This window comes from Neopelma chrysocephalum, unplaced genomic scaffold (assembly GCF_003984885.1).
Source record: "Neopelma chrysocephalum unplaced genomic scaffold, ASM398488v2 Primary Assembly neopelma1_70, whole genome shotgun sequence".
NCBI classification, from domain to species: Eukaryota; Metazoa; Chordata; class Aves; order Passeriformes; family Pipridae; genus Neopelma; species Neopelma chrysocephalum.
Window position 1 is genome coordinate 4,752,933 of NW_020897730.1, and position 15,324 is coordinate 4,768,256.

The 15,324-nt window shown below is 40.5% G+C and overlaps 1 protein-coding gene across 5 annotated transcripts in view; it reads right to left on the reverse strand.

Annotated features, from left to right (window-relative positions):
• Window positions 1-6,068: 6,068 nt before the first annotated feature.
• Window positions 6,069-15,324, reverse strand: part of NYAP2 (neuronal tyrosine-phosphorylated phosphoinositide-3-kinase adaptor 2) — a 138,892-nt gene continuing 129,636 nt past the window's right edge. For 4 of the 5 annotated variants that reach the window (XM_027686045.1, XM_027686047.1, XM_027686044.1 and 1 more), the window contains one exon: window positions 6,069-10,119. In XM_027686045.1, the coding sequence (XP_027541846.1) occupies window positions 9,892-10,119 (228 nt within the window). In that variant the 3' untranslated portion in view covers window positions 6,069-9,891. The remainder of the gene's footprint in view (window positions 10,120-15,324) is intronic. The other variant, XM_027686046.1, reaches the window with a different exon arrangement.

Sequence of the window (15,324 nt, forward strand, 5' to 3'; positions counted from 1 at the left end):
AGGCCACAGTGACACTCTCTAGTTAGGAGTTATGAGGAGGGCTATAATGTAAGAAAAATCAATAATGTTATTTTAAAATGTTCAGCCATGAAAGAACAATCAACGGATGAAAAGACCAAGAACAATCGATTTCAATGAGCAGTTCATATTGGGTAACAAGGCAGCACAAAGATAGATAAAGATTGAACTGGTAGGAAAGAATATATAAAGCATTAATTAGATACACTAGAGCTTAATGCCCCTCAGAAGAGTTTTTAAAAGAAGGCACTGTCTTCAAGTTTCACATTCCATTACAGAATTACATCTATCAAATAGCACTTGACAAATGTGACACTGAAAACTATTTTCTTTTAAAACAAATACAATTTGTTAAACTAAAGTATGTACTGCTGTCTGGATTCTGTGGGAGCATGTAATGACATTTCTTGTACTCTGTCGAGGAAAGTTACTCACATGTCTAAGTAAAAAAGTGCCAAAATCTATGGCAAAGTAAATTACATCTTCAAATTAGGATTTCAAGCCAGAGATGTCATAACATAGTATGAGACTCTTAATGTGAAGGCCCTGAATGCCAAAAAGGCACATGACCCTTTTTTCTTGTGTTTTTTTTTTTTCATACAAGCACTAAAATCAGGTATCCATGAAGTTTTTAAGGTATACATACATGCACACATGAATATATGTGATATGTCCATACCTTGTCACAGCAAACTAATTTACTCCTTATTTCACAAGTTTACAGGAGAGTGTCAGGAGAATACAAACATATCACAGGACTCCCACCCACAAATCCAGGCCAAAACACCCACAGCAAACTACATAATAGCAGGAATGTGAAAAGCATCTGAAAGGTGCACAATGTAGAAAATGGGACTAGACTGAAAAATGGGGAGAAGAGGTAAGGGACTACTCGAGGCTGAGGTCTCCAAAGTTTTAAAATGTTCTCTGAAATAGGGGACAAATTGTCACTGGTCCCTCATTAAGGCTTTGATTTACCTTTTGACAGTATCAGACAATAACAATCTACCCAAAGATAAATCAAAAGTGCATAAAATATTTTCAGTCCAGAGTAAAACTAAAAGTGTATTTCTCTATGCTGGTGCAGAGGTAAATGCATCATTAATTATTCTTCTTGGTTGTATTATCTAGTGCTCTTCAGTGAAGATCAGTTTGAAGGATAGTGGACACTCTGTCACAAACAAAAATCCAAAGTCAGCTTTTTGTCAAATTTCCTATCAGTTTGTCATGGAAACAGTATAAAACTTCCCTAAAACATGCCTAGAACTAGCAGAACATGTACATTAAGTGCTATATTTCACCACACCAAGGCACTAAACAATCCTTCCCTCCTTTAAACCCACTAACATCACTTGACAGAGCATTCATTTATCTTATGGACAGACAGAGAAGGAGAAACCCGAGTGAAAAGCACTACTTATTCATTCTTTCTCAGAGAGAGAAGGACAGAAAGTGATTTATATGTGGTAGAAATATGTTAACATAAGCAATAGTATCTCTGTGGAAATTAGACAGGCAGTAAGAAAGCTTTCTTATGGAAGTAAAGAAAGCCTGAGCTGAAATTTGCTTTTCTATTGGACTAAAACTTGTCGAAATTTGAAATTTCTTTTGGTACCAAGTTTCAAAATACCATGTGTGTTTGAATCTGACATATTACTTAGTTCGTTTCCAACCCTGTTATTACAAAGGGCTTTCAACACTTCTCTCAGACAGAGATTCAGAGGATTAATTCAGACAGCATACTGCAGATTTGTACTTCTGTCTATGTCTACGAAAATAGACTTAAGTGATGAAACAGAGGGGAGCTTCCTAGGATAAATGAAACACAACAAAACTACAAGGGAAAACACAACTGGTCAAATTCACAGTCCCTGTCAGCCCATAACAGTGAATCCCTGGCACAGCTGTTGCCAAGATTGTTCCAGCATTGACTGTGGTAACTGTGCAGTACCTGTTTCTGCAGGGCTTGCAGCCATTCCCCGGTCACACCTGAGGGCACACACGTGCTCACAGGGGTGTGTGCACTGCCAGGGCTACCCCTGAGCTGCTGTTCAGATAAGATGCCTGGCTGGGCGTTCCCTCAAAGGTCACCACTTCTTTATAATGCTGCAAACCCCAAAGAGTGCTGCCAGGTGCACTAAGTGGGTATTGAGGGGCTCAGGTCAGCTTAAATTATCCTTCCAGGTGTTGATTTTCAATCCTTTGACCCTATGTACAGTACTGCAGGTTTTCTCCTGCTGACTGCTGCTGCACAAGGAGTAGAAGTGTAGTTTTTGTTGAGGCTGATGGCATTGCTTGCAAGCTTGAATACTCTGAATATGTTGGATCCCAGTTAGTTTGGAAATTTGCTCTCTTATTCTGTGGTACCACCAGATTAGATATCTTTTCTGAAATTAAGCCAGATGTTCTGTCACCATGGCCAGGAAGAGATATGGCCAAAGTCTTACCCATGGTGAGCGTGGAAATTTTAACTGACACAGTTCAGAGGATGAAGCAACACCCTCAAGGTAATGCCTGGTCAGGCAAATATGTACCACAGGGAAAAACTCATCCTGTCAGCTTATTCCATATACGACTTGTGTCACGATATCCCACACACAGCCAGGAAAAGAAATAAATAAAGAAAGAAAGTGCTAGTTTCAGACTTCTTGGATGGGCCACATACTTCAGTAGAAATTGTGACAAAATTCTCAAATGTTGAAGGACCTAAAAGCCAGGAAGAAAGTGAAGGCCTCCACCTGCGTGGCCAAGGACACCTCAGCCTCTTTAAACTTGAAAAATAAACACACTAGCCATTCAGTTGTTGTGTTTACAAGAACAGTAAAAAAACCCTGAAGAATCTGGGAAAGAAAAGCTCTTTGGTGGGAGCTGGATTCCACAGGAGTTAATTTGAATTTCCCCAGCCAGCTGGAGCCGAGGGAAAGCTGACTTTCCACTACCCTGCACCTTGTAGAATCATTTACACTTCTCAAGTGGATGTAAAAACACGTTCAGACACTAACAGAACCATTTAACACCCACTTTGCAGAGGTGTTAATGTCTAAACAGAGCATTAAGGTCATAGAGAGCTGACCCAGAGTCATTCAATTAGGAGCGACTGCTGAGGAAGCGCAGGCTCCTCTCCTCCAGGGCAATGACAGCCGGGGGCTTTCCCCTGTTTCCCAAACAGGAGCCTTTCTGCAGGGGCACGCTGCGATGGTTACCAAAAGCTGTTCAGAGGAGGTTACCTTTTGGTGGGTGGGTGTCACACGTGCTGGAGAGCTGCGTCCCCACGACCTCCCACCCCGAGCGGTGCCTTCTGAGCAGACCCGTGGTGCTCTGCCCGCTACCACCCCATAGGGGTTCTGTCCCCATAGGGCACTGCCATGCTGCTGCACTCCACTGGAATGAGAGCACAGAGGGAAGTTAGGGCAGCCAGGACTGGCCCAATATGGAGCTTGTCAACCCAGAGCACACCTGGTGCACCTGAGCAAGAGATGTGACCTGATGAAGTGCTGGTCTCCCCAGCTGGAGAGGTGCAGCTCCCTCAGGGCAGAGCTGGCTTCTGAGGGTGGAGGGCATCAACTGCTAAAGTGGTGGGAAAGCCCCAGAGAGAGCAAGAGCAGTGTGGTCAAGGTGCCATTATGCCATGTTTGGGAAAGGGACTGTGCCTGGAAAGAGCAGAGCAGACCCAACTCCCTGCAGGGCACTGTGCCTGGCCCTGCTGCCTCATGGGCACCCTTGTGCTGGAGACTGAACTTCAGCGTTTCCCACCACGTTCCCAGCCAGTTCTCTTTCCCCAGCCCTCTGTGAAACTTGCTGTGTATACACTGAGAGCAACATTGATAAATGCTACACTCTAAAATAAAATTGATGGTGGTTCCTCCTTCTGCTGTCCTCCTATGTTTTCGTGAGGGTTAGAGAGCACAGAGCCAGCTGAAAACAGGGGAGGTAGAGAACAACATTAACAGGAACAAAGGATGACAGGGGAACTTCTTGTACCTACAAATATATTTCCCAAAGCACATAATGAAAAAAAGAAATGAGACAGAAAGAGAGGACAAAGGAAGATGAAAATATGCCACAGGTGGTGAAAACACTGAAACCGCCACCCACCTCAGTGCCAAAAATCTCAATTAAAAGGTGACAGGTGTGTAACTTTGTTTTGAAGGGAAAAAAATGCCCCATAAGAGATGTTGGCGGGTTTAGAAAATAAATGTCAAATGTGTTCAGCCTTGCCTTTGAGCAGTGTTTCTTTTCAGTTGTCTTTTGTTTTTGTAAATTTTATTTAGTTTCCTGCAGTTCCCTTGCCAGCTCTGTCAGTGCTGGCCATAGATCTGAGAGATGTTGGCCGATCTCCCCTCTAACGGCTGCTCGACTTCCCTGCTGTGCTCAGGGCAGGTTTTACTTGTTCCCAAGCAAGACAGGCCCCTCTGTGCTTTAATTGCTTCGCAGCCACTCTGGCACCAGCTGAGGTCACCCTGAGTGACTGCGGCAGAGAAACAGCAGTAACTCCAGCCAGTGGTATTGTGACGGCTTTTAAAATGCAAAAGGAACAGAGACCCAAGATAGAGTACTGCAGGCACCTTTCCACTTTTAAATAAACTAAGAGCAAATACAAGTGTAAAACTCAACCGTGGCTTTTTATGGTCTTGTCTCCTTTTAATTTAAACCTCTTCTATTTAAGAAACAATGGTATATAGAAAGTGTTCCTGCAGTGGCAGAGAAAGAGAATATACCCATTTTGACTAGGGAAAAATCTGGATTTGCCCCAGATTTATGCTCCCTGCTGCATTTGGCAATCCTCCCCTTTCATTCTCTGTTCAGGTGGTGCTGTCTCCAGCGGTGGTCAGGCATGGCATGCGGACTGAGATGGATGTTGGAAGTCAACCTGGAAAGTCTTTAGAAATGAGCTAGGACACAGGACTTCATGAACTATCCCACTGAAGAGCCATCAATGCAACAACCTGACAGAACCTCTGTCTGGAAAAATCCTTGTAAAAGAGTGTTCTGTTCATTTCTAGCCACCCCTGTAGGATTTCCATGTGAAACATGGAGCCTGGGAGAAAAGGCTGAAGTTTGCTTTAGAGGATGAGTCACTCTGATCATCCATGCCAGGGGTTGGGGAGAGGAAAAGGAGCATGAAGAGGTAGCAAAGTTCTTCCGCCGTTATATGGGCCCTGGCAGTGGAGTCACTGCTGAGGAGAGAGAGGCTGTGCCCCAGGGAAAGCAGGTCACTCCTGGGGCAGAGAAGCACTTGGAAAGCACTTCCTGGATCATTGGCAACCTATCTCAGAACCAGCTCCTGCTGAAGAGAGCCAAAAGATTCCCGCTGGTGCACTTCTGCATACAGGTCTATACAAACATGGATAGTACCTTTTTCGTATATTAAAGGCCACTTTTTTTCACAAAGGGAGAAAAATTTCATCTCAGTGCCACAAATTACTGTTTCTTACTGGGTTCTTTATTAACTACTTGCTTACTTGCTCTTGGAAACCTTTTTAAATTACAAAATGTCTTCTTCAAAATATTAGGGGGAATGCCTTCTTAAAAAAGTTGTGGAGTTCCTCTGCAAGAGAGTTCCCCTGCAAAGTTGTGAAGTTCCTCTACATCCCAATGGATGTAAATATTCAGTTTGGAAATAGGAAGATTATGCTTACTTTTAAGTAGATATTTTAGAGCTTCATAGAGAGTGTGATGAGTCCCTCTCCCATTTGTGGATATTCTTCAAATGGAGATCTTTGAAGGGGGAGTCTTTCAAGTGAGCATCTTCCACCCAAACTGTGAAAAGTACTTAGGGAAAAATTTGTCTGCTCTTCAGAGAAATCTTATCCTAAGGATTAAGTTGAGGATGGCACTCATGGCATTAGATGCAAGCAGGCATGACTTGCAAATACTAACCTATTACAGTAATTAATTCATTTCCTCCAACAAATGGTGCGATTAAAAATGTGCCTAGGGAATGCTATAAATATACATCTATGACTTGACTTTTCTTCCAGGAATCTCTGGCTAATCCCCAGTGAATAACCTGTCTCTTAAACCATCAAAAGAAAATGAACAGCCAAATATTTTAAACTATTGCTTTTTATTATAATTACACTGGAGCACAAATAAATAAGCACTAAATTATTGTAAAATATTGTCAATGCACTAAAGAAAGCAGAATTGATCTTCAAACAACATCTTATTACTTCAGAAGTATCAAAGTACATTTAATTACATCTTACCTAAAAAAATCAAGTACAAAAATGAAAAGAAAATTAATATGTATTTATACTGTGTATATAGAAACGGCTAATAATATATGATTACAGTTAGCCTCTAGCTACTCCTTATTCCTACACAATCTCAGGCACATACCTGACAATTTCTAATGAAATATAAAAAAAAGCAACATGACATTCAATTTCAAGATATTGGTAAATGTATTACATCGGAATGAACACAGAATGATTTCATTTTATTTAAAAACCCTGTCATTTAAAAACATAGTGCCATTGTCCACTTAAAAATAAACAACCCAAACAAAAAAAAACCCCATACTATTTTATACCATTTGCTTTAATTTGTCAAAAGGAGCGATAAAGTAGACATACATTGGCTAATATACGTAAACACATTTTTAGTGCAAGAATAACAAGACCTGTGACTTTACTGTGCTTTCTTGAAATCACAGTGCACTTTACACAAATTGCTACACTATAATGTTTACCTTCAGGAGTTTAAAGCAAAATAAGTGCATACCAAACAATTTCATATATACAGTCTTCATAAGTGTGTGTATATATGTGATCTGTATGTATATACAGATTGCATATTTATACAGACTACAGCTTTAATGACCGTGTGTAACTAAGCACTGTCATTCACCCTGTGACGCAGAAGCTGCTGAGACAAGAGGTGCTGTAGGGAATGTTTAACAGCGTTGTGATGGCAGCTGTCGGCAGCACGATGTGCCTTTTACTCGAGGGATGGGGTGGGCCAGCAGTCAGGGGACAGGTCAGTGGCCTATGTCCTGTCCTGGCTCTGTCCATGACCTTCAGAAACTACTCCACCCAAGCCTCACTTCCTGCCTCTGTAAAACGGTTCTCGCAAGTGTGAGGTTTACTTCACATTTCTAAAGTGCTTTGAAGGTAAGTGCTAAGTTATATTTTACCTCATCATGTTGTCGCGCTTTGAAACAAAAAGCCATTGTTTCCATGGGATACAATGGAGGTCTGGAAGCACATGGGCAGTTATTTAGGAAGGACAACACAAACAGTGTTGAGCAATAAAAGCAAAACAAGGAGTGGTTTGTGGTGGGCTAAGTGTACAAGCAAGTCTGCTTAGGACAAGAATGCTTCAATTCCCTGATCATTATTCCTATTACATATTGATATGAAAAGGACACGATATGAACAAACACTGTCAAACACGTAACTGTTCACATTAACATCTGCCTTCCCCCAAAGGGCCGGGCGCTGCAGCCCACGGGTCTGGACTGTGACACTGCTTCAGCAGTGGGGTTTCAAAGGAACTGCTCCGGGAAGAGACCAGTGTGGAGAAGGACTATCAAGATTGACTGAACGCCAGCTTTCATTTTGTCACCAGAGACCCTGTGCAGTTGGGGGAAAGGGCTGAGCTAAGTATTTCACACATGGTTATGGAAAATTCTTCTCTTGCCACATTACAAGGAAGGCAAAGCATAAACACTTTCTGGATAATGAACCTGTTATCTCAACAGATTTCTCATGACCAACAAGTTGTCTTCTTTCCAGCAGATTCTGGAACATTGTGAGATCTCTGGAGTTTTTCTTCTGCCATTTTCTTTCTTTAAAAAAAAGAGAATAAGCAGAATATACAGTTGGTGTCTTTTGGATGTAACATGTATCCAAAGATTCCTTCACAGCCTCTGTGGTTTTTTCATGTCTTCTGTCATTTCAGCTGTGAAGGGCTCTTTAAATCCGCATTTCAATTGTGTACCCATTCCAGCCACTGTATATTCCTAACACACCCATATTTAATGTATGCAGGTATATACGTATGCACACATCTATGCGTATATAGAGATACATGCATATATACATATATATGTGTGTACACATATGCATATATACATATACAATAATGCTAATATACATACACACATATAAACACACACTTTATCTTTTACAGAAATCTCAGTTTGGACATCAAAATATACATTAGTTAATTAGTTATAAAATATTTAAAAACTTTATTTCAGAGGCTGAAAAGAAACTACTACTGATAAAGCATTACTCAAACTCAAACTTTAGCAATATAGATTACAAAAACCTTCTAAAATTTGTTATTTTTGGTTTTTTTTGATCAGCAATTACAGCTGTGGCAATGCTGTCAATATAATTTCAAAGAAAAGCCAATATAACAAGAAGTTTCAAACAACACACCTTTTCTTCTCGGCAAATATAATATTAAAATGATTGTTTTAAAGAGGGACATTTGTGCTACCAAACTTCAGACACATAGATAGAAATTTAAATATACAAAATATATGCCATAGATCTTTTCTTTCCCTTACTCCACAGAAGTACAAGGTTCCCTTGTTCTCAACAGATCATTTTGGAAGATATTTCATCGCATGGATTTCACCCTCATAATCAGTATAAGCCATCTCTTTCTCCCGTTAAAACCAGGAGGTCATAATTCTTTGGTCATGACATAATATTCTGTTAAAATGGGTGTAATATAATACAGGATTGCAAGCCAATTACAGAAGCAGCCAGGAAGAAGAAGCGGCATAGCCGGGAGAACACGTTACGTGGGCCTCTGCTTCAAAACCGCATGAAATCAAGAGGGATTTCCCTACTGGCTTTCAAGGGGCCTGAATTCCAGCCTTTATAAACAACACAAGGAAATCTGACACAGCGTAAGTAAGGATGTGTTGCTGGATTTAAAAACAATAAAAATGTAAACAGGTTTTTGTCGCCTTTATTTTTCTGGACCAAAGACAAATGTGGACAGGAGTGGTGGCTGCGGTGGCACTGCCTTAACCTGCTGAGCGACCGGGTCTGTCCGTCACGGGCTGTACAATGCTTAGTCACAGTGAACCATGGTCTCTGCTAATCAACTGAATGCAATGAAGGAAGAGTTTTGTTGCAGGCTTTGCTGCAGAAAATTTAGATTCTTGGCCAAATAATTTTAGCAACTGATTCATATGAAACCAAGGGCAATTTATCTGATTAACGTTATGGGGAAAACAGATGCAGAACAATTAATATTTTAAATGCAACTTGGGCATCCACATTAAGCACTTCGGCTTGCAGTTTCACTGTTTCCCACCAGAACTCTCTCCTTTGTCCATCCTCCCCCACCCCCCCCAAAGCTAAGGACATCTAACAAGTACAACTCTAGTTATCTTCTACAGCCCTAGCACCATGTTTTTTTGTACATTGTACTCTTCAACAAAATGTACAACCACATGCTTTTGTACAGAGGCCACATCTAGGCAGGTCAGAGAAATAAAATGGTGGCAGCGGGGGTGAACAGTAGAAGAAAACATAGAAAATAGGTAATAAAACAGTATAACAGTAACATTATATAGTAAAATTCTTCATAAATTTTTGAATTTTATATATATATATATATTTAAACAGTGTATTAGTTTGGATGTTTTCAATATATTGGCGAAATATTTACATTTTGATATCTTCCGGATCCAAAAAAATCCTGGATAAATATGTATGTCTTAATCCAGTCAGAAACGTAAATCTCTCTCTTGATTGACAGGTGAGCACTGTATGGGTGTGGTTTTTTTTCCTAGGAAGTTCACCACCTGCAGATAAGTCTTAGGTTAGAGCCTTTGCCTTATTAAGAAAGCAGGCTACCTGTGCTCGGTGCAACACAGTGGAGAAGGTATCCTCCACAGGCCTGTCAAATGGCAGTGTCCCAGAACACAGTTTGTTGTTTGGAATAAGGAGGAGGGCTGTATTTCTTGGTCCCAGTATTCTTTTTCCAACTCGGCAAAATAGGCATGCTGTCCTGTTTGCAGAGTCCTTTCTCTGATTTCTGTCGAGCTTTTATTTCTTTGCAGAGGCAACGTTTTTTTTCGATCATATCCAGCATCGTATGGTCCCCTTGCAACCACTGCATACACGTGACCTATTGGAGAGGGGTAGAGGGAGAAAGAAAAGAAGGAAAAAAAAGAGGAAAAAAGCACACAAATAATTATTTTGGTCATAGATTAAATATGTTGTTTCTTTGCAAGGTCAACTTACTCTTATTTGAAACTCTAATTTGTTTGATGAATAAAAAAATCTCTATGCCAACAACAGATTCAAAGCTAGTCTTTACTTCTAACTACTTCTTTAAGAAAAATGGTAATAAAAGGTCCCTGTTTTAACTTCTCCAGAGCACTGAAAGCTAATAAAGATAAATGTTTTTGGCTAACTAGCACTGGTTGGATTTTAAGTGATGGAATAGATCTTAAAAAGGAACATGGATCTTAACAACATCCTTAAGTTTTGGAAATAAAAAATTCTATACATTGAAACCTATGTTTTATATTGCTTTCCAAATCCAATCTGTCATATTAAAAGCAGGGTGTTAACACTTCTGAGTATCAAGCTAAATATAACTCTGTTTAATTTTGTTAAAATGATTTAATGAACTCCATGTGAATTATATGGATTAACCTATCCTACCCTATGATGATATTTCATTAACTGAAAGGCACTAAGACTTTAGAAACTCCATGTTTTCATGCATGTAGAATGTCTGAAAATGTGATCTTGATCAAAAAATTGAGGTTAGCATGTGTTTATCTGTAAGTACATGTCACAGCCCCTCTGAAACCAAGAACATGGCTTAATTGGAGTTCAGTGGGTTGTTCACAATTGAAAATGTGTCTGCCTTCAAAGGCTTTTGATTGGAATTGAAATCGTTAATAGTAAACTATCCTGAAAGGGCTAATTGGTTTTGGATATCACACTGTATACCTGCAAATCAGAAAACTTCCTCTCACCGTTTTCTTTGCAAATTTAAGGGGATGTCTTGAGTCTCCCGACATGTATTTCCCACACTAGTCATGAATTAAGGATTTGTAAGTGTAAGCACACCACACATTCACAGGGGCTGTCCAAGTACATCTCTGCTCTTGTCATGAAAATGCACATGTACAGTAATACTTTGGCAGCATTTTATGATTCATGAAGGAAATGTATCTTTATTATTAAAGGTATTTGAGTACATTTAATTGTTCATATGCCTTTAGTTCACAAGTCTTAGAATGCTAACTGTGGGCATTCACCATGTTCCTAGAACTGGGGACTGGTTTGCTTAGAAGCCACTGTAGAAACTTCTATTGCTTTGAGTAGTTTTTGTGGTCAGTTTGAAGCATAGTCAGCATTTAATGATAAATAGATAAAGAAAATGTTCAGATTCATACCAGCAAACAAACCAAAAGAAACAAATGTGAGCAAGCCTACCAGAAAAATTAATAATAAATTACGTACTCAAACAGAAAAATAAATAGAATACAGAAATGTGTGTATTTTTTGGTTAAAAAAAGATAAGGAACAAAACAGGATAAAATAATTTTAGATAGAATTCTCTTTCTTTATAGTAACACAAAACCATGCTTACCTTATACACCAGATAGTACTCTGAGTAGAATAAGTTTAAACCACAACATGAATCTTGATATTGAATATTCTTATGAATTTTGAATTACACAGGCAACTTATCTGCAACATGTCCTCCTGAGTGGCCAAGCCATTCTTTGGGAAGTCTGCTATGCCTGCTTTATTAATTGAATACTTATCTTTCGTTTCAGGAGTGATCTAATGTTTACTGTGGTACAGGCACGTGTGAGGCACATCGTCTGCCACGACCATGAGACTTTGTCTCTTTGGGTGCCCAGGCTTGGTCCAAAACTCACTGACTGAACTGGAGATTCTGCCCTCCCCACCCTGGGCTCAACTCCACAGATGTCTGGATGAGGCTCTACCTGACACAGATTTCCTGCCCCTCTGCTTGTCAGTGATGAGTCAGTACTTACGCAGCAGTGTCTTCAGTGTGGCTGGGTCCTCCTACGCGGGGAAGGACAGGGACACAGTCTGCACACAATTCATTACCCAAAATATTCACCAGCACACCAGCTTCTGTGCTGGACTTGACGACAACAGCGCTTGAGTACGGCTTTCCTCTTCTAGGCATTGGGAAATACCTTCTCTTTTATAGCCCATCAGGCAAGCAAACAGAGCATGTGCCAATGCCAACCCCTTATGGAACGCGGTGTGCTCCCGTCACCATGCACCACACACAGCACACACAACAGTCACCGTGAGGGTGTCACATCCACACTGCCCCCACACCCACCACTGTACCACACGCAGTGTACTGCCAACACGGTGTCTTTTGGTAGCTGACCTCCTTCACGGGATTCAAAGGGACTAAAGCAGCATTTTGCCATGCTAATTTCTAAAATACCAGTTGCAACTTCCCAAAGACAGAGATGGTGTTGTAGAATGTATCAGTTACACGGCAACTCTGCCACCCCGTGCAAAACCGCCCCTAAAATAAACCTAAGAATAGGCAGCTTCAAAATCGTTTTTTATACCGGCCACTGTATTTTGTTACAGTTAGTGAATCATATATTATGGAGAATTTGAGGTTTTCCACTTTCCCAGACACAGATTTTCAAGTCTAGTTGTGATTTTTTGAATGCTATTTTTGTTCAATGTCAAAGTCCTTTGCACTAGCGTTTTCTTAGGTGTACTGTCCACATGGCACAGTCCTCTCCTGTACCTGCATTCAGGTAACTGTGTGTGCAGGAAAAATGTGCAGAGCTGGTACATGCAAAGTCATTTGCTAAAACAGACCAAGTGAACATATATGATGTGGGAAGGTTTGGGGAAAAAAGTTTGAATGTGAGAACAAATATGAAAGGGTTTTATTTGATAGTTTTGTCCAGTGTTTAAGTGCAGCAAATTAAAAATGTTTGGAACAGGGTGCATGGCCTCCTAAAGCTGCAGAAAAGACCTAAGAGGAAATCCTCAGCTTGTAGATCAATGAACTACAGATATGACAATAACCGTGTTGATGATACAAAGTCCCAGATGGTTAACTAAATTTTCAGGGTGTCCTAAACAAATAACAGGTGCTGAGGCTCACAAGCCAGGACTCAACCCAGCTGATTAATCACAGAAAAAGCCCTTGACGACTTCAGTAGGGCTACCAAGGTGTGTAAAGCTAATGCGTTTAACACTGCAGACTTAGGCCTAATCCTTTCTGTGACTAAACTGATGGCACTCACACTCAGTTACAGCACTAATTTTTTTTGTATCCTCCCTCCTTTCTGGCTTCAGCTTGTTCCTCTGGTCATGCACCAGGTTGTTAATATCCCTGCTAAATCATAACAAGGAATTTTTTCAGTGAGGCACATAAAATAATGATGTTACAAGATAATTTATGGAAAAAAGTTGAGCATTCAAAACACTTCACAGCTATACAGCTCTCCTGGGAAAGATCTCATAGTTCTTGAGGAATGGTACACATACTGCAGCATGTCAGAGCTTGGCTGCAGACGTGGATGTAGGCAGACAGGCAAAAAATGCATCAGCACTGGAGGTAAGAGCCAACAAGACACAGCACAGGAGAGACAAAGTTGGTTTTGACCTAAGAATCTTGGCCCAAAGCCTGTTCTTACTGAAGAGGAAAGAAAGAACCAGCACCTATGTTAGGACTGTAAGGAGGGACCTTCTGGAGACTCCAGGATGTGTATCAGGTACTACGTCACTTTTTGTTTTGAAGGAATTTTTGCTCATTAGATTATCCAGGGTCTAAGAAACTTTTTTCTTTCTTTTATTTTAAATCAGACAGAGCAAGAGAGTGAAGGAAAACACCAGGCAAAAGCCCAGAAGTTTGGACATTCATCATGGAGGGGTTGGAAGTAGGCTCAAATCCTCGATGCTAAGCAGGCAGTAAAAGCTATGTGACAACTTGGTGTAGGAAGCACGCAGGAACATAGAGTGGTTGGATAAATTCACTCACCTGAACATGACTGAGTGCAAGATTAAATGAGGATGTCTGACAAGTTCCTGGTAACCACACTAGACCTTTGATTAGTCATCAGTCTCCAGTCCTCCTTTAAAAATCTTCTTAAAAGCAAAGGCTTATGCCAAACTTGAACATCAATGACAAAAAGTAAGAAATGTCTTCCACTACACGAAACTGAATTCTTCTATTCTGTGTTAATCACCTGCATTGTTGAAGGCTTTAGGAGAAACCAGTCTATGTTGCGACCTTACTTTTACTATTTGCCTTCAGTTTTCTAATACTTTTATTCTGAAAACATTGGAAATAAATTTTATTAAGATCTGTTATGTACTCTTGGGTTCTATGTTGGCAGTGCCACGGAACAAGAAGTAATATTATAAACCCATCTTCAACTAAGAAAAAACAACATCTTTACAAATCCCCAAAAAAATGTAAAATCTTCTGCCTAAGAAAATCTTTCAAAGTATAAAAAGACCACTTCTGGCGAGTGTTTTAATGCTTTATGAAGATCAGAGAAAAAAACCAAAGTAATTCCCTTCTCCGCAAAGTGAAAATGGTATATTTTTGTGTGTAGGTGACTCCATTAGTAGTGGGCCTGACTTCATATCTCATATGATTGAAATTTTGTATTATTCCAGAAGAATAATTAGCAGTCCTGATGGTTTACAAATGCATGTATTGCTTAAATTAGATTGCCCTGAGCTAGACCACAAAACTGTCTTGGAGCAGAGGTTTCATGGGCAGAACACGTCCAGTTCATTTGCTCTTAGAGGCCAAGACTTGAAGCCAGAGGTCAGTACATGCTGTAGCTCTCTGCCACATCAAAATTTACTGAGAAAAGCACATAATCCCAGGGAAAAATCAGAACAGGCTTTGGGGAACAGACAATGACTCACACTGCCAGGAACTCCCCTGTGTCAGAGCAGAGTATTTCTGTTTTCAATTGCCCTGGCACGGGCTCTGCCCTGGCCCTGGGCAGCCCCACCACCGACCGCAGAACGATGCCGGCACAGCTCCAGCCCGCGCTGTGCCGTGGCAGCCTGCACCAGCAGACCCACAAAAGTGCTCAAAACATGGGTGCTTAAAGCAAGAAGGAGAAATGTAAATGAACATAGTTCTTAAATGAGCAGGATAGTTTGGTTTGGCAGGGAGAGTCATAGTTACAGACAGAAAAAGACAGAAGAAAATATCATCCAATAATACAGTTAAGCAGCCACTGATGGACGCAACTTTTCCCACTAGTTAGCTGTGGTCACCAGGTGGAGGAAGCATCTTGTATCTTTTTCTGGGTGACTATTCACAGTATAA